Consider the following 23,772-nt stretch of genomic DNA (forward strand, 5'->3'; position numbering starts at 1 on the left):
TGATTCAGCCACCAGCTCAAGGTCACACAAATTGTAAGCTGAAAAAAGGGACTCACTCGAAAAGTGCCAAGCCGTTCAGCATTCGGGCAAGAGTATGCTGACCTCCACCTGTCACTCAGACAACAGTCATTACAGCAAGATCAGCTAGAAGCTAAAATAGATTCAATTCTACATCCTGCTGAGCTCACAGGCTGTGTCATCCTTGAAGCATTTTACATTCATTGTGAAGATTAAATGAAGGTGTAAGGTAACCTCAGGAAGCCTACCTCATTGCTTGGCAGATCACTGAGCCACACTCTGGACCTGCTACTACGTATCAAGTACCATGAACACAAAGGGAAAGAAATATGGTCCCCACCCTCTAGCTCTCTGGACAATGCGAAACTGTCATAAGAGATGAGTAAAAGGTGTTGTCTGAGCATGAGAAAGTCACAGGCATTCAGAAAAGAGTACGTAAAGGTGGCAGGAAGGCATCAATGGTAAAATATCCTTCATTTTGGGGTCAAGTAGAGACTTGCCATTAAAAGGCAAGGAAGGGGTTCCAGGCATGAAGGACAGCTTATGCAACATTAATGGTGGCAAAAAGTCTTCAAAGAGCCTGGAGGTCAGAAAAGAGTAAGTGGGTAATATAACCAGAGTGATTTGCACAGGATGAGTGATAAAAATAGAAAAGTAAAATTGGATTTAGACAGTGAAGAGTATTGCTCAGAGGTGTGACCTAGCTTGTGAGGAACAAGGAACAGACCATTTAAGGAAGGAAATCTCATAGCCAGGAGACTGATGTCATAGTCCACCAAGGAATGATGTCATAGTCCACCAATAATGATGTCATAGTCTACCAAGGAATGATGAGCTCTCCAAAATTGGCCACAAATGAAATAGAATCAGATTATGAGGAAGAACGGTGAGGGAATGGTGACGCAAACACAATAAATGTGATCCAATATATGAAAATGACCCACACACTTCTTGCTGGCCACTGCCACCCCAAGGGACCAAAACAAAAACAAGAGAACACCTCTTTTTAAAAATAACCTCTTTTGTCTGTATGCAAATAATCCAGGCAGAGTGAAAGTGTGACTTGGATGCAGTATTTGTCTCCAGTCCACAACACACAAAGGTCACACTGGTTTATAAATGCCCTTCGAGATCTCAACTCCACGTTAGAACTGCACACCATTCTGTGTAAGGCTTGTTTCAAATTGTTTTCAGTCTAAAGAAAGCTCAAAGTGAGGCCCTTTTCAAAAGTTAGGATCAGGACAAGAGACGTTTGATTTTAACTAAGAAAATGTCTGCTAAGTGGCATCATCCACTTAGGATCTTCTAGATAGAAAGGTGTGAAGGGAATAGAAAGGACCTGTAAAAATAAATAGATAGGCAGACAGATAGATAGGCAGACAGATAGAAAGACAGACAGATAGATGGACAGACAGATAGATAGATGGACAGACAGACAAACAGACAGATACCACCTTAGTGGCCCTGCACCACTAACTGGAAAACTAAATCCAGGTGTATGAGTGCATGTTTCAAGGGCTAACCAATATCATGTGCATTGCTTCTGGTAACAAAGATGTCACAGAGAAGTGACATTTTTTAAGTGTACAGACGTCCTTCTCTCAGCCCTGTGGTGAAATGGATGCTTTAAAAAAAATCAACTTAAACAAACAAGCAAGCATTGCCATTCATACAGGCTGTGTTCTATACGCCCCGATCTATTTTATTTTACTTTGCCATGCATGTCTTATTTAGACTCCTGCACAAATATTTTTTGCATAAGGTACTTTCACAAATCCTTGGCTTCCTCAAATTTGAAATACACCGCCATTTGTTAAAATGTGTTACTTTTGTTTTGTGTGCTCTGCCCTCCTCAGCAAAGACAGGGAAAAAAAAATGTGGACTGATGCCTTCCAGCAACTTTGGCATTTAGAATATATAACCTCACTCGGAGTTTTCTAAAAGAGTTTTCTAAAAGAGCAGTTAAGGGAAATGGCCATTTCTCAGAATGTATAAGCCAACAGGATGCTTGCTATGCAGATCCTGAGCCCCTTAGCACCCGTTTAGTGTTCTCAGCTAACACTGAGGTTGAAAAGAACGTGAGCGTGGGATCGGGTATTTATTTTGTGTTCTAGAAAATGACCTCACAGAGGCCTCGGTAGTGCATTGACACTGATTTTTTATTTTTCATTTGATTTGTTTCATTTGTCACAGAAAGGCTTTATGTTACTTGCTAACTACCAGGCCGTCCCGATCATCAGAGAAGTCCTGAGATTGAAAGATATTAGACGCTATTGAGCAGCAGAGCTAGAATATAGAGCTGTTAAAACGCAGAGCGCACTAAGGCTCCTCCCATCCATCCTGGCCCTACTGATGCGGGCCCCTCCTTCTCCCTCGCCCCCAGCCACGTCCTGGAGAAGCCAGGTCTTAAATGTGGGAAACTTCTGAGTTGTGACCTGTACAGCCTAGTTAAACTCCACCTTATGCTCTTAATACGGTATTTAGTCTCCAGGGTAGTACGCATGACCAAAGCTGGACATGTTCACAATAGCCTGGTGGTCAGGCGCGCGACCCTGCTGGATGGGTGCAGGTTTCCTGCGTTCAACTGCAGGCTCCCAAGAGGGCAGGGACCGCTCTTCTCCCGCTCCCCTTGGGCCCAAGGCCAGAAATCTCGAATGGTGCAGTGACATCTTTAATTTCAAGTATTGTTGGAAGATGGAAAATATAGCTGAACTACAAGGGAGCGAAGAGGAATCACGCATGTGTGCATCTCTCTGTGCCTCTAGAGTCCACGGTTAATCCCAGCTCCCACGCAGCTCCTTCCATGAGGTGTCTGGGTATCCAGTAGGCAGGCAAGATAGGAATGTCTTCTTGGAATAGCTTGGTCTTTAGTATCCCTGGGGTGAGTAGTGACCCCCTCATTGTTCTCCATTGTAGTCCCTCTCCACCTTACCCTTGCTTCCCTGACCTGTGGTCTATCTAGTTTGCTACTGGACCAGTGGCATGCCTTCCACACGCTTCCCAGAATCCCCTGATTCGATTTTGCTGTGTCTTCACCAGACAGCAGCTTAGACCCCAGGTGTTGGGATCAAGGGCCCCTTACCTGCTGCAGCAGTTAGTACCAGCCCCGGGCCAACCTTCCTCATATTCTCTGTTGCCTATAACTCCTTGCTCGGCAGCATCCTTTCTAGAATGTACATATTCCCATGGCAAACTTTTATCTACTTGACAACATTTTCATGTAATCCTCTTTGAATACAATGAACCTTTGGGTTCACATAAATGTAGGTTGCTGTTAAAGTTCAGGCATAGTTTTGAAGCTATCATGTGGGGCGGAGAAGAAAACAGCCTTTGCACTCACTTGAAGTCATCGGGCAAATACCCTACATCTCTTGTCCTCCTGGCTTCTCTCTTGAGAACACGCAGGTGACGTGTGTCCCTCCCTGGGTCGTAGGTTTTATGTCCGGAAACTAATAATATACATCTGAGGAGATCATAGATGCTGCCTCTTTCCTAGCATGCATGAATGATGGGGGTAAATTTGCATCATGAGAAAGTGAACCAAGGGTATACCCCAGGGCAGCTAAGGAAACAGAAAAGCTAGCCTCGGGGGGTGGGGGTGGGGGGGGGGCAAGTGGAATCTGTTGGAGCTTGTGAGAAAGAGGGTCCCTTCCTACATCGGGGACTCATTTGTATGACAAAAATAAAGGCTGAAGAAACATTGGGAAGAGGGTGGGGAGGAAACCTCAAATGCTTCTTAATTTTTAAGATGTACTCATGATATAGAACCAAAATTGCATCTCCCCCCCCCCCTTCAAAGAGAAAAACAACCCACTACATTTCTAAGAATGTTCCTCCAGAGAAAGGAAGAAAGAAAAAGGGGCCCTTTGTTTTTCTTAAATTTATCCAGCCCATAGAAAAAAAGAATTTTTGTCCTTTCACTTACTTAAGGAACTGACATAAAAACCTATAGCTCTGCACAAAAATATGCATAAATTATCAAAAGAGAGGCTATAAATACAAGGTTAGAGATTTTTCTCAGCACTGCTGTACGCATGGCATTTTGTTGGCCAGCGTGGAACATGGGGAAGTGAACCTTTGGACTGTGAAATTAATGCTAATTCACTTTCCCACTACTGCAGGAGCCCTCTAAAATGTCACATCATTAATTTAGTAGCTTTGCCAGGAATCAGTGTGTGTGTGTGTGGTTAGTGTGTGTACGTCTTTGAATTACTAGCTTTTATTTTTAGAACAGTTTAGATTTTTTTTTTTAAATTGAGCAGATAGTACGGAGAATTCCCACCCCTCTTGTATCTGCTGGGCACTCAGCCTTCCCTGTTGTTACCATCTTCATCAGGGTAGTAGGTTTGTTAGGCCCAGTCAACGGGGGCCGACATGTTAATATTCGCGAAGCACACACTTTGTGGGACTAAGCTTTTCTCTTTGCGTTTCCCACGGTTTTGTTAAATGTGGACAGCCGTGACCGCCGTTATGCCACCGTACATGACAGTGTGTGCCGTCTGGGTATCCCCTGCCTTTGTCCTATCTCGATGGTCGTTCTGGTAACTACCAGTCTCAACGTGTTGTCTTCTTCAGGATGTCGTGTGTAGTCTGTTCAGATTGGCTTCTCTACTCAAGCTGAAAGCACTTGAGTCTTTTTTTTTGTTGTTGTTATATATTTCATATCCTGGTGGTTCATTTACTTTCATCATTAAAATACATTCCATTATACAGATACACAGATGCACATTCACCCACTGAAGAACATCTTATTTTTTTTAAATGTTGACCACTTGAATATCTTCTTTGAAGAAAACTATTTATGTACTTTTTATTTTTAAGATTTACTTTAATTTTTAATTATATTCGTGTAGCTTGTGTATCAATAAGTGCATATGAGTGCCGGTGCCAACAGAAGACGGAATCAATGGATCCCCCCGCAGCTGGGCCGATGGGCAGTTGTGAACTGCCTGACACCAGTGCTGGGAATAAAACTTGGGTCCGCGTATTGCCAGTTTTTAAGCAATTATAAACAAGTCTGGCATAAATATTTGTGTGGGGGTGTATGTGTTTTTAACTCCACTGCCTCACTATGCTCTGAAGTGTGGTTGCTAGCTCATACAGTAAAGTAGATGCATTTTTTAAGAACTTGCTAACTGGTCTTCTCAGTATCATTTGTATCTCAGTATCATTTGTATCGCTTGTATCAGTTGTGTTCCTGCTGATAATGGGCAAGCATTCCTGGTTATCCACACAGTCGCCAGCATTTGGTATTCTCTGGTATTTATATTGCCACCATTTTGGCGTGCAGTTCTGTGATGGCCTTATTTGCATATACTATTTACTTAACTGCCTGTCTACTTTCTTTGGCTAGGTACATAATCACATCTTTTGTCTATTTTACAATGGGATGTTTTTCCTTGTCATATATATTTTTTAACGTGTTACAAAATATTTTTCTTTATTTATGTACATATGTTCTCTATTTGCGTGTACACCTGCATGACAGAAAAGATCACCAGATTCCTTTAGAGATGGCTGTGAACCACCATGTGGTTTCTAGGAATTGAACTTAGGACGCCTGGAAGAGCAGGCAGTGCTCTTATCTACTGAGCCATCTCTCCAGGCCCTTGTCACTACATTTCAATCATTCTTTGTATATTTTGGATTGGAGTTTCTTCATCATATAGGTGTTTTACAAATATTTTCCTCCCGGCCTGTGGCTTGTATTTTCTCCCTCTTAGTAGTGTGTGTTTATGCTTTAAGAAGGAGGCATCTGCATGTACAGTTTTACAGTAGCAGTAAGAGGAAAGCTCACTGTGAATGCTTTGAATGTTGTCCCACAGGGTAGGGGGGAAGTGTGGACCCATCAGAGTTTCATTTGAAGGGCATCACTGGGCCCTAGGGATGCTGACGGTGATCCTGCTTTATTAGAGCTTGCATAGCAGGGCCTAGAACTAAGGAACAGCTCAGCTCTGGGCTGCAGCGATTCTCAACAAAGAGATGGATCCATGGTTAAGAGCATTGGCTGCTCTTCCAGAGGACCCTGCTTCAATTCCCAGCACCCACAAGGCAGCTCACAAACATCTTTTTAAACTCTGGTCCCAGGAGGATCCTATACTGTCTTCTGGCTTCTGCAGGCAGTGCACATATGGTGCACATAAATACATTCAGGCAACACACACACACACACACACACATAAAATAAAAATAAATAAATCTTTTTTTTTAAAGCACAGTTCAGTGATTCTGTTCACAAACACATTCCATTGCTCTTGCATGGGTGATATTCTGTACAGGGTTTGAACTCTATCTTTTTTTATTAGTGTATGTGTGTGTGTGTGTGTGTGTGTGTGTGTGTGTGTGTATGTGTGTGTGTGTTTACTGGGACTGAACCCAGTAATTTTTGCAGATTCTAGGCAAGCACTTTATCACTACACTACACTCTCAATTTTATTTTCACTTTTTGTTTTGAGATGGTCCCACTAAGTTGCCCATGCTGGTCTTGGACTCATTCTATAGCCCAGGCAGGCCTTGAACTTGGCATCCTCCCACCTCCGACGTATAGTAAGCCTAGTTCCTTGGTTTCTTTTAACACAGTGCAATCCCACCTCTGAACTGGCATTCTGCCCCCTTGGACAGCAGATTCCACTCTGCAGGTTACCCAAGAGGCTCCTTTCCTTGTTTCAGCCCAGGCAGAATCCAGGAAGTTTACCTCGTGTCTGATGAAGGGCCTTGTAAGCATCCTAGCTTGTGCTGATTGCTATGGGGATGTGAGAGGCCACACTTCTCTGATGAGTCTGATAGCTCCTTTCCTTCTCACATACCGAGGGTCAGTATATCTGCTGAGACTGCCAGCCTGAGCTGAAAGCATTGCCTCTCTAGGCATGAGTCATCTGTCCCTTAGGAAGTCACCACCATGGAAGGGAGGGGCGCTTGGGTGCCCGCTGGCCCCTCGATCCACACACCTCTTCCCTGTCTTCTCTCTCTCTTGGAGTTCGATGGGAGGAGATGATGTTATAGCTACGGGGCCACCAAGAAAATCACCTATGCCATGGATGTTCATCTCTTGGGTCCTCTTGCCTTGGCACACATCTCTATACCAAGAATACTCAGAAAACAAGTGCTAATAAAACCACAATAAATAACGCTGTTACAAGTATTTGTGGGAACTACTCTGTTTTGTATTGATCCTGACTTAATGGACTGGAGTGCTGTCTCTGACGTCCTTCATAGCCTCGCAACTCTAAATCATAGAGCCAGAGAATTCTATGATGCTACCTCCTCCCTCACCCGGCCGCCTGCCTCATCACTCAAGCTCATCCTTTTATTCCCTGCAATATACACGTGGGGAGGAGCTGGTCCAAGCAGGAGCACGTAAATAAGCGATGAGATATGGACGCAGGAAACAGTAGAACAACCTCTCCCTCCCTGTCAGCGTCTGGGTTGGGTGCCGCGTGTATGCTCTCCGGGTCAATCCTCAAGGCGAGCATACTTAACACAATATTGCCTCGGTGAGAAATGCAAGGTTAAAACTCTAATGATAACACAGATATTAGCAGCACAGCTAGGGTCTGAACCCGGGTCTCTGGAATTCCCAGTGTAGCATGTTATTTTTATTCAATTTTTTTTAAAAAAAAATTTCTAGTAAATAAAATTGCTTTCTTAAAAATGTTTCAATTTTAACAAAAACATTTAAAATAAATGTACTTAAAATAAGTTAAAAGAAAACTGCACATGGCAAGTAGTATGGACAGCTAGGATGGCAGAAGTTTGGTATTTAAAATATTCTGATGGAGCTGGGATGTAACTTGGTGGGTGCACGCTTGCCTAGCATGTGCACAGACCTGGATTTGATATCCAAGGGAGGGGGCGGGGAATTTGATAGCAGCATATTAAATGTAACTTACCTTGTATTTTAATATATGTTTTAAAGGTGAGTGTGTGTGTGTGTGTGTGTGTGTGTGTGTGTGTGTGTGTGTGTATGTGTGTGTCTGTCTGTCTGTCGTCTGTCTGTCTGTGTGTCTGGATGTCCATGGAAGCCAGCAGAAAATGTCAGATCCCTTGGAGTTGGACTTGCAGGCAGTTGTGAGCTGCTTGCCATGACTGCTGAGGTCCAAACTCCAGTTCTCCAAAAGAGCAGTAAGTGCCCTTGACCACTGAGCCATCGCTCCAGGCTCCCATCTTGTATTTTGATTGGTGAGCCCATGGAAAAGAAGAACCCTTGAAAATTAAGTGAAATATTAAAGAATTCCCCTGTACTGTGATAAGTGGGTGATTTTTTATGTGCCCCAACAATGAAACCACACGGACCTTTTTAAAAATCAAAAAGTACGATCGTAAAATCCAGAGGACACCCCTGATCACCGTAGAACCCATCCAATAAAGAGTGTTTCTAAAATAAGTATGTAGAGTCACTGGAGGGAAGTGGTGACCTGGTGAGTCAGGACCCAGAAGCCAGCAAGCACCCACGAATTTGAGCAACCCTGGGCTGAAGGTAACTGGGTTTTCAGATCTGTCTGGGAAGAACCATCGCAAACTCTATTGACAGAGTGAAGACTTTGAAAAGGTCAACGCACGAAGTGGAAAAGACTCAAAAAGAAACAGGGAAGGAACGGTGACGCCTAATTCACTTTGTGGTGTACTCTGTGCTAGATGAATTACCTGCGAGTTTTACCATCAACCCTTATTTGTTCTGCCTGACCATGCAGCAAGGAAACCTATTATGGGCTACATTTCATAGGCCAGAAGTCTGACTACAATATGTCCAATGACTTGTCCTGAGTCCAACCGTCAAGTCAGGATTCAGTGAGAGACCACCAACCCCCAACCCCTCGCCCCATCCTCTGCTCTATGTCCCTCAATCAGTGGACAACAAACAACCTTGACCGTTTCTGCAGTCCTTCAGAGGGCCACAGCTAGCCTCGGAGAAAGCTGGTGAGGCACATACTGTGGTCCTGCCTCTGTCCTGAGTTCACCTCACAGACACATACATGCCCTATCCGAGCCAGCTGGCTAGATAGCCAGTGCCTGGCGAGAAAAAGTTGCAGCTACCTAGGGTAGGAGTTATACACCCAGATGTGTAAACGAGTGCTCACTGGGCCTTCACACACCTTCACACTGCTGCTTGGGACTTGTCCCCTAGCTCAGGAGAGCCCCTCCCACCGTGCCCAGACATGGTAGACAGAAGTAATAGAATCACTCTGGAGTCAAACAGTTAGGATTAGAATAGGACAATCTAGCAATGAAAGTGGTGTGTGCAAAATGGCTTCTAGAAGGATCTATGGAAAGGTCCCTCCCAAAGAACTCTTCTGTTCTCTGGTTGGGAGTGAGGCTCTGCACGGAGCGTAATTTTTTCAATTTTATTTTTATTTCATGTGCATGTGAGCTGCCAGGTGGGTGCTGGGAATTAAACTGCTGAGCCATCTCTCCACCCGCCGCCCCCCACCCCAAAGTATAGCTGTTAGCTTTGGAGTTGTCGGACTTCACTCCTGGGACTCTTGGTGTGTCAGGGAAGTGGCTGTTGTGTTTGTGGAAGGGGCTGTCTTTGGGGTTTTCCTCAGGGCTTTACACTTGCTGGCTGTCCAAGGGCACACGTGTAGTCATTCTCGTCAGTGGAAATGCCCACCTGCCAGCAGAAGTTATCTGGAACCAAGCACGGACACAGCCCCTGTCTGTGGTGTCAGTCGCTCTAGTCAGTTCCCCTTTCTGCATCTGAGCTCTTCTCAGTCCGCAGCTTATTCTCGCTGTACAAGGAGTACAAGACAGCCTGGGAGGCAGACAAGGCTTCTTTTTCTAGTTTAAAAAAAAAAGTACATTTTTTCCTTCTACTTTTTTTTTTTCAAGTTCCTGTAGTCCTCGGGAATGCTACTGTGCTTGTGTGTGTGGTCCCTGAGAGCCGCGGTGGAGAGGCACTGGTGACATGTGCATCCTCAAGAAATGTGCAGCCTGGTGAGCATGGGAGACAGAAGCTGCACCTGGGGCAGCTGTGCAGAAGTGGGCAGTCAGCTGGAGAGGGAGCGGGCAAGAGAGGGAGAGGGCACACGCTTACACCTTCTGCCTAGCTCACTGGAGCTTCTGCCTGTCCACATCAAATGTGGGGCATTACAGAAACGAGTCTGCTGTAAGTGAACCAAGAGACAGGACAGGCAGGGAATAGAAAGTGCCACTTACCAAGTAGTTGGTAGCTGCTCTTGATTTTTTGGGGGTGCTGGGGGTTCCCAGCAGCTCTGCTATAGAAATGTTTTCAGCGGACACTGGCACTGCCGGAGCTCCTATGCCTGGGCAGTGTGGAGGGAGGGAATTCCAACGGTTCTCTGCTATGGCCTCTGGGTGCCTGTTCGGCTTTTCTTTGACAGGCCCAGAAATTGGGTTCCCTTCTAGGTTTCCATCTAACTGTCTGATCTAATGCCACGTTACAAGCCATTAGCTCATTTGGGGGGAAAAGGCTCTTAGGTGAAAAAAGAGTCCAGGCTGCGTACACATTTGCATTTGCAAATAGGCTCAAAATATTGCTTCCATTAATAGCAATGCAAGCTTCAGGAGAGACAGGTGAGAAACAACTTTTGGCCAAGGGAACGTCCCACCCCTCAGCTTATAACAATTAAGGAGTTGGCCTGTTCTCCTTAGGTCAAACTTTCAGGACTAAAATGAGCGCCTGTCTGTGCTCAGGCTGGCAGTTCTGCGCTGAGTCTGCCTTTTGCGGCTGCACACGCTGTGGGTGAGACTCATAGGAGCTTAAGTGAAATCTGTCCTGACTATCAGCTCGTTTGTGCACCTAGTACATGTTTGCTGGCTTCTTACTATGTCCTAGGCACAGGGAGTATCAAAGGCATGCAAGAAAGGGATGCAGCCATTAGGTAACGAGGAAATGGTGTGACTGCGCGAACCGAAATCCTGTCTAGTGATTCTGGCTATTTTATCACCTATGGGCAGAGAGGGGGAGTTGGTTTTCATGAACTTGACGTGGATGGGGAGAGGGAAAGATGAGCTACTGAAACACACCAGATCATTCAATAGAAAACTCAGAAGTGTAGAGGTCGTGTTTCAAAACGAGGCAGTAGTGGGAGTTAGGGGAGGGATCCAGGCCCAGGGGATTGCAGCTGAAAACATCAGAAGGACCACCGTGGAGACATGTTTGACAGAGGCCAGCAGGAGAGGGGAGGCTCGTAGGAGGACTTCCAGATTTGGGGTGGTGAGTGCTGGCCAATCACAGCCAGGCAGAGACAAGTGTTAGGGGAAGAAGGAGGAAGGCCAGCAGGGCAAGCCTTTTTATTAGACCTCTGCCCTCCTCTCTACCCCCTGTAGAAAGTTGTTTCTGAACAGCATGTGGGGTACTCTTAGAACGAGGGTGGGAAATAGGCGCCATTTTAAACATGAGTAAAGGAAAGCCAAGTGTGCTTTGGGCGCACTGTATCTCCTTGTCAAGGTTTTGAGACCTGAACCGCCATGTCAAGTGTCCCTTCCACTCCTCATCTGTCTCACCAGGCCTTCCCTTCATGCCCTATTTAGATAAACTAACTTGAATGTAATTCCCGACAGCTGAAAGCAGATTTTCTCTCTCTCTCTCTCTCTCTCTCTCTCTCTCTCTCTCTCTCTCTCTCTCTCTCTCTCTCTCTCAAATTTCTCTTCCACATAGCCCTTGCATTTTATGGGGCTTTCAAACACAGCCTTGACCCCAAGGGATGAGTAATAGGAAATTCCAAAGCCTGGAGTATACTGGAGAAAATCGCAGTGCCCATCACGGGAAGAAGGGGCTGCTGTCACGCAGACTGGGCCCTGACAACATTGGTTTTTCTATTTGACCATGGTTTTAGTTCTGAGACAAGGAGATAGGGACTCCCCTGGGCACCAGGAGGCAGTGAGTGGCCTTTGGGTAAATCTTGTGGCTCTCTTTCCTGGCAGGTAGAGCTCCTGAGGGGCTGGGCAGAGAGCTAGCGAGGTAGCTGTAGAATGGATTCACTTGTGGGTACTTTTTGATTAAAAAAAAAAAAAGGGAAAACTGACTTCGAAAAACCACAGAGAAACCTGATTATAGATAGAACTAAGGGAACCGGGCATCCGTCTTATACCCAAACCTGCTGTTAGGAGACTGAAAAGGCTAAATATGTTGCCATGTATCTTCTGGGCCAGGGAGAGGAAGTAATCTGTATTTTCGTAGATTAGTTCTATCAAAGGGGAACCAAGGCATCCTCTTGCTATTTGTGAATCTGCTAATGTTCCTAATGCGTGGATGTATCCTGCTCCTGAATGAGAGCAGAAAAGAACAGCTAAAGAAAGGAAAAGAAAATCTAAGTGAGAAAAGAGGCTAAAGGGAATTTGCTCCATGGTGGGTATGAGATGACCCAGGCAGACAGATGATGCAGCTTGAGCTAGAAGGAGACCCGGCTCAGGAGGGAGCTGGGAGGAAGTAGAGCTCAGACTGAGTGACACATAGCCAGAGCCAATGGTCCCCATCTCAGGTGCCCTCAGGACACCAGGAAGCAGTTGAGCCTCAGTGAGCATCCTGTGTGCTCAGCTCCTCCCTACTCTGCCCCCGCTGCCCACCCCCCCACACACCTCCACTGGTTTTCTTTGCTCCCCATTCAGATCCTTGAGGCTTTTTAGCTGTTTGTTTGTTTGGTTTTGGTTTTTCAAGACAGGGTTTCTTTTGTAGTCCTGGCTGTCCTGGACTCACTTTGTAGATCAGGCTGGCCTCGAACTCACAAGAGCCCCACCTGCCTCTACCTCCCGAGTGAGTGTTGGGACTAATATTGGCCTCCCCAGTCACTCTGATAGCACGCTCACTCTTTTCCAGAGCCACTGATGGGTTATTTTCGTTAAGCTTTCATGCACTGGTTTTGTTGTTGTTTGTTTTTCCTTTTCAAGCCATTAATATGAAACTTCCAATTTCCTATAGAATCAGATGAGAATTTCTTATCTGACTTTCCAGCCTTACTCTGCTTTCCTGCACTATTTACAGAAACTAAGATCCCATTATTTGTCTACTCTCTCCTCAAGTATAGTCAGTTTAAAAAACAACAAAACAAAACAAAACAACAACAACAACAAATGTTGAAAGGAATATGGTCGCTCATCCATTTCCAAATGTCCTTAGAAGTTATTCTAGGGACTGAAAGGATTCTTCAGGGGGTTCAGGGATTAAGTGCACTATCTGCTCTTCTAGGGCACCCTAGTTCCATTCCCAGAACCATCAGGGAGGCTCACAACTGCCTGCAACTTCAGTTCAGGGAATCTGACACCCTCTTCTGGCTTTTGAGGGCACTGCTTGCATGTGTTGCACAGACAAACATGCAGGCAAAACAGCCAAACACCTAAATAGAAAACAATAATTAAAAAAAAAATCTTTTAAGTGATTTTGTTTGTTTGGATCTCAGAACCTTATGAAACCAATAGAGCATTAGATGTAAATATTCCCAAGACAAAGAAATGAAGATGATTTGAGGTGATGGTTACACTACTTACTACTTACCCTGATCTGATGGTAGTTTGTTGTATAAACATTGTAAAAGATCACATTGTACCCTGGAAATATGAACAACTAGTATGCATTAATTAAAAATGTAAGACTGGGCTGGCAGTGTGTATCTCAATGTTAGCGTGCTGTACAAGGCCTGGGTCCCATCCACAGCACTGCAGAATCAACAATTTAAGAAAAAAGTTCTCAAGGAATATTATACCAATAAAAAAATTCATTGAACTCAGGATAAAGTGTGTGTGTGTGTGTGTGTGTGTGTGTGTGTGTGTGTGTGTGTGTACACGCGCGCGCGTGCGCTCACCAAGACTATAAATATGATGTTTAGCCCTGTGACATCATCAGCGTTTAAGAGTGGCTCACTGATAGCTTGACCAAGCTTCTTTGATTTTCTTTAGGCAGCTGTGTAGATTGCCTAGTGTGAGGACTGTTGCATAGAATGTCTTGGAGGAAAGAGTTATTGAAAACTTGGAAAGCCTTTCAAGGGCAAAGCGGGCGCCAACCACATCAAGTTTCTGGAAATTAGCCATTGTTGGTGAGAAAGGAGGAGACCTACTCTTGAACAACGCAGTGGCCTGGCCTGAAGCCGTCAGGAGCAGAACGGGTGCCGAGAGAGCCGACAACTGGCCACTCGTTCTGATATTTCTCACTGCTCAACATCTGTTTGGGCAGATGAAACGAGGTGGGGTTGCATTCGTCCCAACAGACATCGGCTGCTGCCGCCACTCTCTGAGACCAAGGTGCAGCCACTGTCCGGGCCCAGTGCTAACACCACCATTCTCTCTCTCTCCTTTTCCGGTCTTTAAGAGTGTTTGCTCTTGCCCACATCTGGAGGATCACTGGTAGCCAGCTCGTGGACTCTCTCTTTAGTCAGAGGGCACCGTACTGCCACTGTGCTATGGCGGCAGGGCGGGGTGTGGGGAATGGGATGGGGGAGGGGGTAGGGAGATGGGATGGCGGGGATGGGGGGTGGGGGGCGGCGGGCGGGGAGGCATCTCGTATTTTCTTTTTTCTGGGCGTGTAATGAGATTTCAAAGTTATGGAGCTCAACTGCACAGCAGTTCAAGAACCCCCACAAAATATCTCTTCTGTATTATTAGCCTTCCCCCCCCCCTGCCCCCTGGTGACAGGGTTCACAGACCTCAGAAGAAAGTTCAGACTTTGGTGCTACTTGTTAAAAGTTCTTCACCGCCTGGGGAGGAAACCTGTCCCCTGGTGGCTTCCAGCTCCGGGCACTGCTTGCCCTTCCAGGGCAGCACACCTTCCTCTCCACTGGAGGCCCTTTGCCATTTGCCCTTGGCCATCAAAATCGCTGCAGCCTTCTCTTCTTCAGGTTCCTTAATCCGGGTCTTTTTCATTGTTCCTCATTTGACATCGTTTCAATATCCCCCGGTGAATCCTGCTGCCCTTTCACTTGGTATACTCTACTTCTGTCAGTGTCACTCAAGTGTGACCCTGACCTCGATGCACAAGATACCACAGTGCTGTGGTCCAATTATCACAGATGGCAGTGGGCAGACAGAATTAATTTGGCGTGGGGTGTGGCTCAGAGGTGGGGCACTCGACTAACATGCCTCGGGCCCTGGGTGCTGTTTCCACCATCCCTTACCTCCAACGGAAGGGACCGAATTTATGTTGATTTATTATGTCACACTATTATCATACAGTTCGTTGCACACAGGTATTTCTCTAGTGCTTGCCATTGTATTTACACCCAAGTTTAGCTCTTTGTGCTGAACCTTACAGGTTATGCTGGCTAGTTTTTTGTCAACTTGACACAAACTAGGTCATCTGGGAAGAGGGTCCCTCAATTGAGAAAAATGAGTCCATCAAATTGGCCTGTAGGCAAGACTTGTGTGGGGGGGGAGGGAAGACGGGGAGGAGAGGGGGGAAGGGCACTTCCTAGACTAATTGCACTCTGGGAGAAGCTAAATGCTACCACTCTCTGCAGTGTATTTTGGCTTGACTCATTGGTGTGGGAGGGTGCAACCAACTGTGGGAGATGGTGCTAGGGAGTGAGAAAAGTGAGCCTAAGGAACAAGCCAGGAAGCAGCATCCTCCCAGGCCCTCTACTTCAGACTTTGCTCTGGGTTCCTGTTTCTACCCTTACTTCCCTCATGACTGGCCGTGATTGGGGCATGAAAACCAAACAAACCCTCTTCTCCCCAAGCTGCTTGTGCCTGTGTTTTTACCACAGCAATAAAAAGCAGACTAGGCCACTGAGAGATATGGGGCTTATAGAGAATGATTCAACGAATGAACAAATGAATGAATGAATGAACGGATCCTTTTTCATCACTTTAATCCGTCAGCATATCCTCTTGATTGTAGTCCTATTTCTTGATCAACCCACTTCTTTCTGCTTTTTTTTAAAAAACTATCCCTGACCAAATAGTCATCATGTTTACTCCAACAATTATAGTGAAGTAGGCTTCTTGTGCCCTTTTTTTCAGTGTAACATTTTTATTATGTCACTCTGCGGTCATTTCTTTAGGGATGGACCTTTGTGTCACGATACAGGACAAAATCATATCTAAGCAATGAAGCAATGTGTTCTGGCTCGTGCTGAACTCTCAGCCTAGTCTCCTGCCTGCCTACACTTCAACCACAGACAGTCCCTAATCTTTTCTCAAGGCCCCCACTGCCTCAGTGCCTTCGCTTGTGATGTCACTTTTACTCAGAATCCTTCCTAGCTTACCACCCCCTTCCCAACCTTTCACCTACTTGGTACCTAGTTGTTTTCTTTATGCATACATTACAAACTTTCCCCAGAGGTACAGCGGGACCAGTTCACTCATACAGTTATATGGGTCAAGAATTAGGCCTTGGGGGGGTGGGGAACGGGACTCTCCCATCCTCCATGGCATCAGTGGATGGTGTTTTATTCAGTTACCTGGTAGCTTAGCAGATATGGCTGGATTGAGCTAGAATGTTTGACCCAAACTTAGACATAGGCTCTCTGCCACTGTGGTCTGAGGGGCGTGGAAGGCTCTACATGGTGGACTCAATCCTGAGGAGATACACTCTGAAAAAGACATGGAACAGCTACAAGGCTTTTTTCTGATCTAGTTTCAGAAACTCCAGAACGTTTCTCAAAATACTGCATTCTAATTATCGAACAGGTCAAATGTGGGGCTACCCTTGGAGTCAGAAGTGATTAGACTAGGCTAGCCTTGGAGTGAGAAGAAGTGATTGGAGGATGTCAGAGAACATGTCACTGTGCCAGAGACTTGTTATGGGTCAAAGGCACAGGACTCCAATTCTTTATATTCAGACACTTTGTATCAAAAGAAATAACTCCACCCTATTTGTCCCAGATAATGCTAGCTGCTGTAAGCATGTGGCTTTTGGGACTCTGTGAATTACTTCAGCACAGTATGTCACATTAGAGGCAAACAGAGGCTCCAGCAAGGGGTGTCCTCAGGATTTGTGTCCCTCAGGCAGCAGATGGACCCACCCAACAGTTGGTCTGTCCATTCATCAGCGTACACAGACATAGAGCAGTGGCCAGGCCTCAGTGCACTTCAGCTATCAGACCCGGTCCTGCCTCAGTGGGTGTGGCATCTGCTGTTTTGCTTGTAGAAAGAACTCTGCACTCTGGGAGAAGCTAAATGCTACCACTCTCTGCAGTGTATTTTGGCTTGACTCATTGGTGGATACTCTGCCTTTCTTTTTTAATGCTCTATGAGGGACCCAGGCATACACATCTTTATATCTCCCCAAGCCTTTGGAAGGGCTTTAAGGCTGAAGATAGGCAGCGAATATTTTGTCTTTAAGACTGTGTGAATGAACAGCCTTGCCAAGAAAATATCCCATTTAGTAGCATTTCTCTAGTGCCCTGTTACCACTACATTTAAGACAAAGTATTTTCCCAGTTCTCCCACCTCCATTGTCAGGAGAGTGTAGCCCCATCTTTCCTTTTCTGTATACACTCCTTCAGACCTCAGAAAATCCCGCCTCCCTTTTTTTGATCCCCTCTCTTTTCTTCCCCACTCTTCTTTCTTGGGGAACCCCTGCAGGTGTGCCTTGCTACAGCCTGTGAGGGGCGGAGCAGAGCAGCCTAGCACATAGCAGGTGAACAAGCAGCATCTGTGGACCGATTCGCCTACTAGGGCAAAGCCTCCCACGATGCAAGTGGATGCTTTGCCTCCATCCTACCCCACCCCAGGCTCTCCCCAAGGCTCCTGTAGTGATTTCAGGATCTGTCCTGGGAACACGCTGCCTGCTCTTACCCCAGTGGGCAGCCTCAGAATCTTTATTACTCACTGTGCTGCCCATGCACTGCTGAATCTGTGGCCCTTTTAAGGGAACCATGCTGTCTTAAAGTAAAGCTGGATCCATTTGCCTCTCAATTCTGCTGTCCAGGCTTGGGGCTTGGCCTCACCTCAAACATAGCTTCACCCCTATGAAACTGGTTCTTCCTCTCTCTCATGGAGATGAACAACCTCATCTCACCAAGAAAAACAACAGGGCAATCGGCCTCTCACCCACTACTCTTATTTGTGTTTTGTGAGGGGCCTGGTTCTGTGGGGCCTGCAGACACACTGGTCTCTAGAATGTAACTCTTCTTGCGTGAACACTATTCCTTCTTAGGGGTCTCACTAACTCACCCACCTTCCGGACCTCATTCTGATTCCAGGCACAGAAATCTGTCAGAGAGCTGCCCACCCCCACCACCCCCCCCACCCCCGCCGCCCCCATAAACTCTTAGGTTCTTTCCTCTCCCACCACCTTTGCTCACTGCTCCCTCTGTGAATAGCGAAGGTTTCCATTTCATGGGCCGCCTGGTAAAAGTCTTGCCTGGGTTTGAGGGAGGGCGGGGTTCATTCCTGGGGAAGGGACATCTTTGTTCTTCTGAGCCAACAAGAGGGAGGAACTGGCTTCCTAACACACACACACACACACACACACACACACACACACACACACACACACACTAAAGGAGGGCTGTGTCACTGTTGTAGGAATGGACACTGGAGGTGTCTGTGGTATCTGCCGGGCTGCTGTGCAGTCTCCACGTGAGCACTAGTCCTGCTGCCCTGGAGAACCAAGCCTGACTGGTGAGGCAAGTGCATGAGGAAGAAGAAGACTGCTGTCCTCAAGCCCCTAAAGGGCCTTTGATGACCTACGTTAGGCTTGTTGTAGGTAGCTTCAGAGGATAAAACAGTGCTAAGCTGGGTGTGCTTGTGGGACTTGGGAGGCTGAGGCAAACGGGAGCTATAGAGCAAGGACCCCGCCCCCTTATCAAATCCTCACCCTGCAAAAAAGCAAAAAGAAAGCAAAACACCTCACAAAACTGGTTATCAGTCGACGCAAGCAAGTGAGGGAGGCCGCTGCTTTCTGCTCAGGGAAAGGCAAGTTTCCAAACGGAGAAGTTTGCAACAGCATGGACTTCCTGGGCAGGGCCAGAGCTTCGCCCACCCGATGAGTTACAGGAACTATTTGTTCAAACTTTCCAAAGGCCGTTATACAGTAGTTCTCAACCTTCCTAATGCTGTGACCCTTTAAAACAGTCCCTCAAGTTACTGTGACCCCCCGTCCCATCTGTAAAATTATTTTTGCTGCTACTTCATAACTGTAATTTTGCTACTGTTAGGAATTGGATTGTAAATATCTGATATTTCCCGTGGTATTAGGCTATCCCTGTGAAAGAGTTGTTTGACTCCCAAAGGGGTCACAACCCACAGATCGAGCGCCTCTGTCATAATAGTTTCATGTGCTTATTTGAGTTAAGCTAATCTATTAAGTGTATAGCATCATTTGATTTTGTATCCCTGTCTGTGTGACATGTCAGGCAGGGAGAAGTTCTTCCGTTAGGTTCGATGTGTTGATTTTTCAGGTCTTATACAGACTCTTATATTTATGTTGGAATTCAGACGTGAAGAGTCCCCAGCCTTCAGATCCATGAGAAGTAGAGCGCTCTGAGTGACTCAGATTGAGGAGATGGGTTCCCAGGCTCTGCCCTCATGCCACGTCGGCTCCCGCTCAACAGATAATGCTAAACTCTAAAGTCCATGACAGTTACTGTGAGAAAGGGGGAAAAAGCTACTGGGAACCAGACATTCAATTCATACATTGAACATCTTAAGTTTTAGCAACTGAGCTTACTTCTAACATTATCACAAATGTTTATATTCTAGATGGGGAAATGTTCCTACAGCTTAACAAGAGAACACCAGACTCAAAAATGGGGGAAAATAAATGTGTGATGAGTACATAGGACAAAGATATGAACATCTTAATTGTTTGGCAGGATGCTCCAATTCCTAAAAGAAAAAAAAATTTTTTTTTTTTGAAATGAGAATGGAAACCACCTCAGAGACGTGGCTTAGACTTTGAAAAATAAATCAGAAAAGTATTAGCTTTCGAGTATGGAGAAGTCAGTTATTGGGTGCCTCTGCTGGGTGTGTGGAGTCCTGCTGTTGTACAGTGGTTCCTCAGAGAGTTTTAAATAGAATTTCCATATGACCTACTCTTCCACTTCTCGGTTTGTACCTAAAAGAAGTGAAAGCAGAAAACTGGGGAGAAATGTGTACGCTTGTGTTCACAGCAGCATTCTTCACGGTCCTCAGAAGGCGTGGGTGACTCAAGCAGCCAGCCGTCTTCGGGCGAGCGCATAAGCTAAACACAGCGTGAGAGTTTTCAGAGGCGTGGAAATGCTGGCAGGTGCCGCAACATGGATAGGCCCCGACGGACGCGGGGCCTTACGGCACTGTGCCAAGTGAAGCCAAGCCACGGCAGAAAGCTAAGCATTGTAATATCCCGCTTACATAGAAAAACGTCAGATCCATGGAGACAGAGGGTGGTTTTGGAGAGGGACAGAAGAGAAAAGGAGGGGCGGTCACTGTCTCTTGAGTCCAGGGTTTCTGTCAGGAGAGATGGTGGTGTTGACGGTTGTGCAATGTGAAGGTTTTACAAACGCCACTGCACATTTGAAAATGAGCAGTCTAGTCAACTTTGTATGTATGTTACCACAACTAAACTTTTTAAAAACTAAACTTAAAAAAAAAATTATAAAGAGAGGGCTGGGGGACTCAGTTAGTGGAGCCTGGTACAAACAAAGCCCTGGGTTCAATCCCAAGCACTTCCAGAAACTTAAAATAAAGTGCCATCCATAGTCACCTTTAAATGGTAAGATACAAGTGAGGGGATAACAATCGGGGTGTAATGTGAATAAGTTATAATTTAAAAAAAGGAAAAAATGGTACAGATCAAAAATTAGAAAACATACAGAAAGTACATGAAAAATAAGCAGTCTCCTGTTGATAGAAGTTTTAACATGACAGGGAAGGATAATCTCTCTGTATCTGTGAAAACTAAAAGCATATTACCCTTTAGGCTTTGGCCATGCTTCTAGGAAACAGCCAGCTCCTGCAGGTGTGAGACGGAGTATAAGTTGGGTTTTTCTTTACCAGAGATTAAGAGCAACTTATCTGGCTATTTGCATCAAGTACTCTGCAGTAGAATAGTATGCAATTGTTAACATGAGAGTGATAATTAATGCCAGTAAAAATAATCCCCATGCAGGTAGTACATGTGCGAAACTAAGTACTGAATACTACTACTTGTCCTTTAAAATAAAATAAGAGTAGCATGTGGATCTATGTTATTATTTTGTTTTGTCTAAAATAATTCTAAGTGAAGGCAAGAAACTGGGACAGGCTGGTCATTCCAGGCCTTTGGAAGAAAGCTAGAAGGCCGGGGTCCGGAGTTCTTGGAGAGAGACTTCCTTTCTCCTGTTTATCGCTGTGGCAGATAATAGCGGCCACCAGCTTGAAGCACCAATCTAGACTCACCGAGGTGACGCCCCTGGGATGCCTGTGACTGAGCCTCTAGGCTGGGTGAATTAAAGCAAGGCAGCCTATCTTAAATATAGGTCGCCCCAATCCATGGCCTGTGGTCTCACACTGAACGAAAAGGAAAAGGCAGTGTGGGTACAATGTGACCAGGTGCCTCAAGCTTGGACCCCATGACCTCCTTGCCGTGTGGACTATACCCCAAAACTGGGAGACAAAATAAGCCCTCTCTTCTTTCCTTAAGCGCCTTTTATCAGATACTTGCAACAACCAGACAATTAAGTAATACATCACCTTTATTTTGTTTTCTGTTTGTTTGTTTGTTTGTTTGTTTGTTTGTCTTTAAGCAGGCCTCACTATGTACCCTTGTTGGTCTAAAACTCCCTGGATAGACCAGCCTGGCTTAGGACTCACTCACTAAAGATAGACAGATATCTACCTCTGCCTCCCAAGTGCTGGGAGTAAAATGCATATACTACCACATCCAAGAATCACCTTCACTTTAAAATGTTTGTGCTACATACAGATATAGCCTCTAAAATTTCTTAATGAAAGAATGCTGTCTCAAAGCATAAAAAGAAAAAAACACAACACACGTGAGGCCATGGCCCTGCACCAAGCGCTTATACGAGCAGAAGGAAGTGTAGATATGCAAATTGAAGGACGGAGGATGGCACAGACTCTCCACCCTCCAAGGAAGACATTTCTGCAGCTCAGTGAATAACAGTTGTGTGCTCATTCCAAAGCTCTCGTCTCCTTTTATGTACCGAGATGGGTAGCAATCCACCTGCTAGGCTTCTTCTTTCATATGAGTCATTAAAAAGCTACAAGCCAATTGAGTACCTCCCAATGCAGGCGGCACAGTCTATGGTAAGCATTTTTAGCAGTGGCCTTGTCTTGGGATCCGCTCCAAACTGCTGTACTTGGTTTGTCCCCCGCCTCCACCCCCACCCCCACCAGTTACCCTGTGTTTCCTGTGAGCCCTACAGTCATTTTGGCCGATGGTGAGTGAGGAGCAGAGAAGCAGAGAGAAAAGGAGAGGAAGGGAAGAGCGGCCGATGTTATAAAGGCCCGTGTGATGCTTTCGTGTTGCCGATAAAGTGAACACGTCAGGCGGTTCTTCTCAAAGTGTAGCCCTGGGAATTGCTACACACACACACACACACACACACACACACACACACACACACACACACACACTTCATCTCAACTTGTTGTCAAATTCTCTGTGCACGAGGCTCAGGAAAGCGTCTCACATGCTCTCCTGGTGACTTTTGTGCACACTGAAGTTTGGAAACCACAGGAAAGTCAAAGGAAGTTTGATATCCCTCAAGTGTCTCTCTGTGTTTCCTCATATTCCCTACATTGTTTGAGAAAAGGCTATGCTCTACAGCAGAATGACCCACAGCCTCATGGGATATTCTAATATCAAGTATACATCTTGCTAGTGTCACAGTCCCCATCAGTTGTGGGGGGGGGGAGGGGTGGGGAGCAGCGTTTTCTAGTACTTCATTCTAAGAAACAGCTTTCTGCCTTTGTGAGCTCTTAGCCATCTTATTGGCCCTTGGACTTTTTCTTGGGATTCCCTGAGTCTAGAAAGAAAAAGGAGAGAGAGAGGAGGGAACAGGAAGGAGGGAGGAGGGGGAAGGGATGAGGGAGGAGGAAAGGGAGGAAGCCTCTGGCATCCTGTTTGAATGTAGCAGCCATCTTATCTGCCCAAAGTTCATTGGTCAGAAACCAGGAACATGGTCTACCTCACTGCAAAGGAGACTGGGAAATACGCCCTGTGAGTGTGAAACTAAGAGGGGAAAAATGACTTCAGGGAATGTGTGAACCCACATGAATTTCAAATATTATTCCTGGGTCACATTTCAGTGAACACGTGTTTACGGTCTCGCGTTCTAACTTAGTTTTTTCGTGTCTTTTCAAACTCTAGCATCATGGAATTGGGATTCCTTCTCTTGGTGACAGCCTTCGTGCTCTCAGGTAAGAATCCCTTCTGTGTCCAGTCCTGCGTCCTTCTGCTGTCTTCCTGTGCGTGCGTCGGACTGCTGCAAGCCCAGGCCTGGGTTAGTGGGGTTTGCTCACATTTGACCAGAGTTGCCTAAGACTCCATGACAAATAACTTTCCTAGAGTCTAAAGAAGGATGAGGACGGTGCCCAGGTGTTTTCCAGTCAGAGCATCCCCTTCCTCTGCAAACAAACCACCAGGGTCCAGACATACAGCACAAGGTGGAGTGTCCCGTCCAGGTCTACGGAAGGCCACTGCAGTGACGCCTCTTGCTTGACCCGACACATACACACTCTGGCCTTCCCTGTCCCTAGTTCCAGTCTCCTGGAGCCCTTAGGAAACAGCTGCGGGGCTTTCAAAGGTTTCTCTGAGCTGCACCAGTTCCCCACCACTCACACTCTTCTTCCTTAGCCTGTGCCCTAGTTTATACCAGTCACGTTTTGTGACTCTGGACCTCCAGTTAATCAAGCCAACCAATTTACCCTAGAGCCAAG

At 46.0% G+C, this 23,772-nt stretch overlaps 1 protein-coding gene across 4 annotated transcripts in view; it reads left to right on the forward strand.

Moving 5' to 3' along the window:
* CD86 (CD86 molecule) overlaps positions 1-23,772 on the forward strand; it is a 65,484-nt gene that overhangs the window by 13,831 nt on the left and 27,881 nt on the right. For 3 of the 4 annotated variants that reach the window (XM_084800503.1, XM_084800501.1, XM_084800502.1), the window contains exons 2-3: positions 9,844-9,948; positions 23,204-23,253. In XM_084800503.1, the coding sequence (XP_084656629.1) occupies positions 9,920-9,948; positions 23,204-23,253 (79 nt within the window). In that variant the 5' untranslated portion in view covers positions 9,844-9,919. The remainder of the gene's footprint in view (positions 1-9,843; positions 9,949-23,203; positions 23,254-23,772) is intronic. The other variant, XM_084800504.1, reaches the window with a different exon arrangement.

The sequence above is a fragment of the Acomys minous genome, assembly GCF_964271855.1.
Source record: "Acomys minous genome assembly, chromosome: 11".
Classification (NCBI taxonomy): Eukaryota; Metazoa; Chordata; class Mammalia; order Rodentia; family Muridae; genus Acomys; species Acomys minous.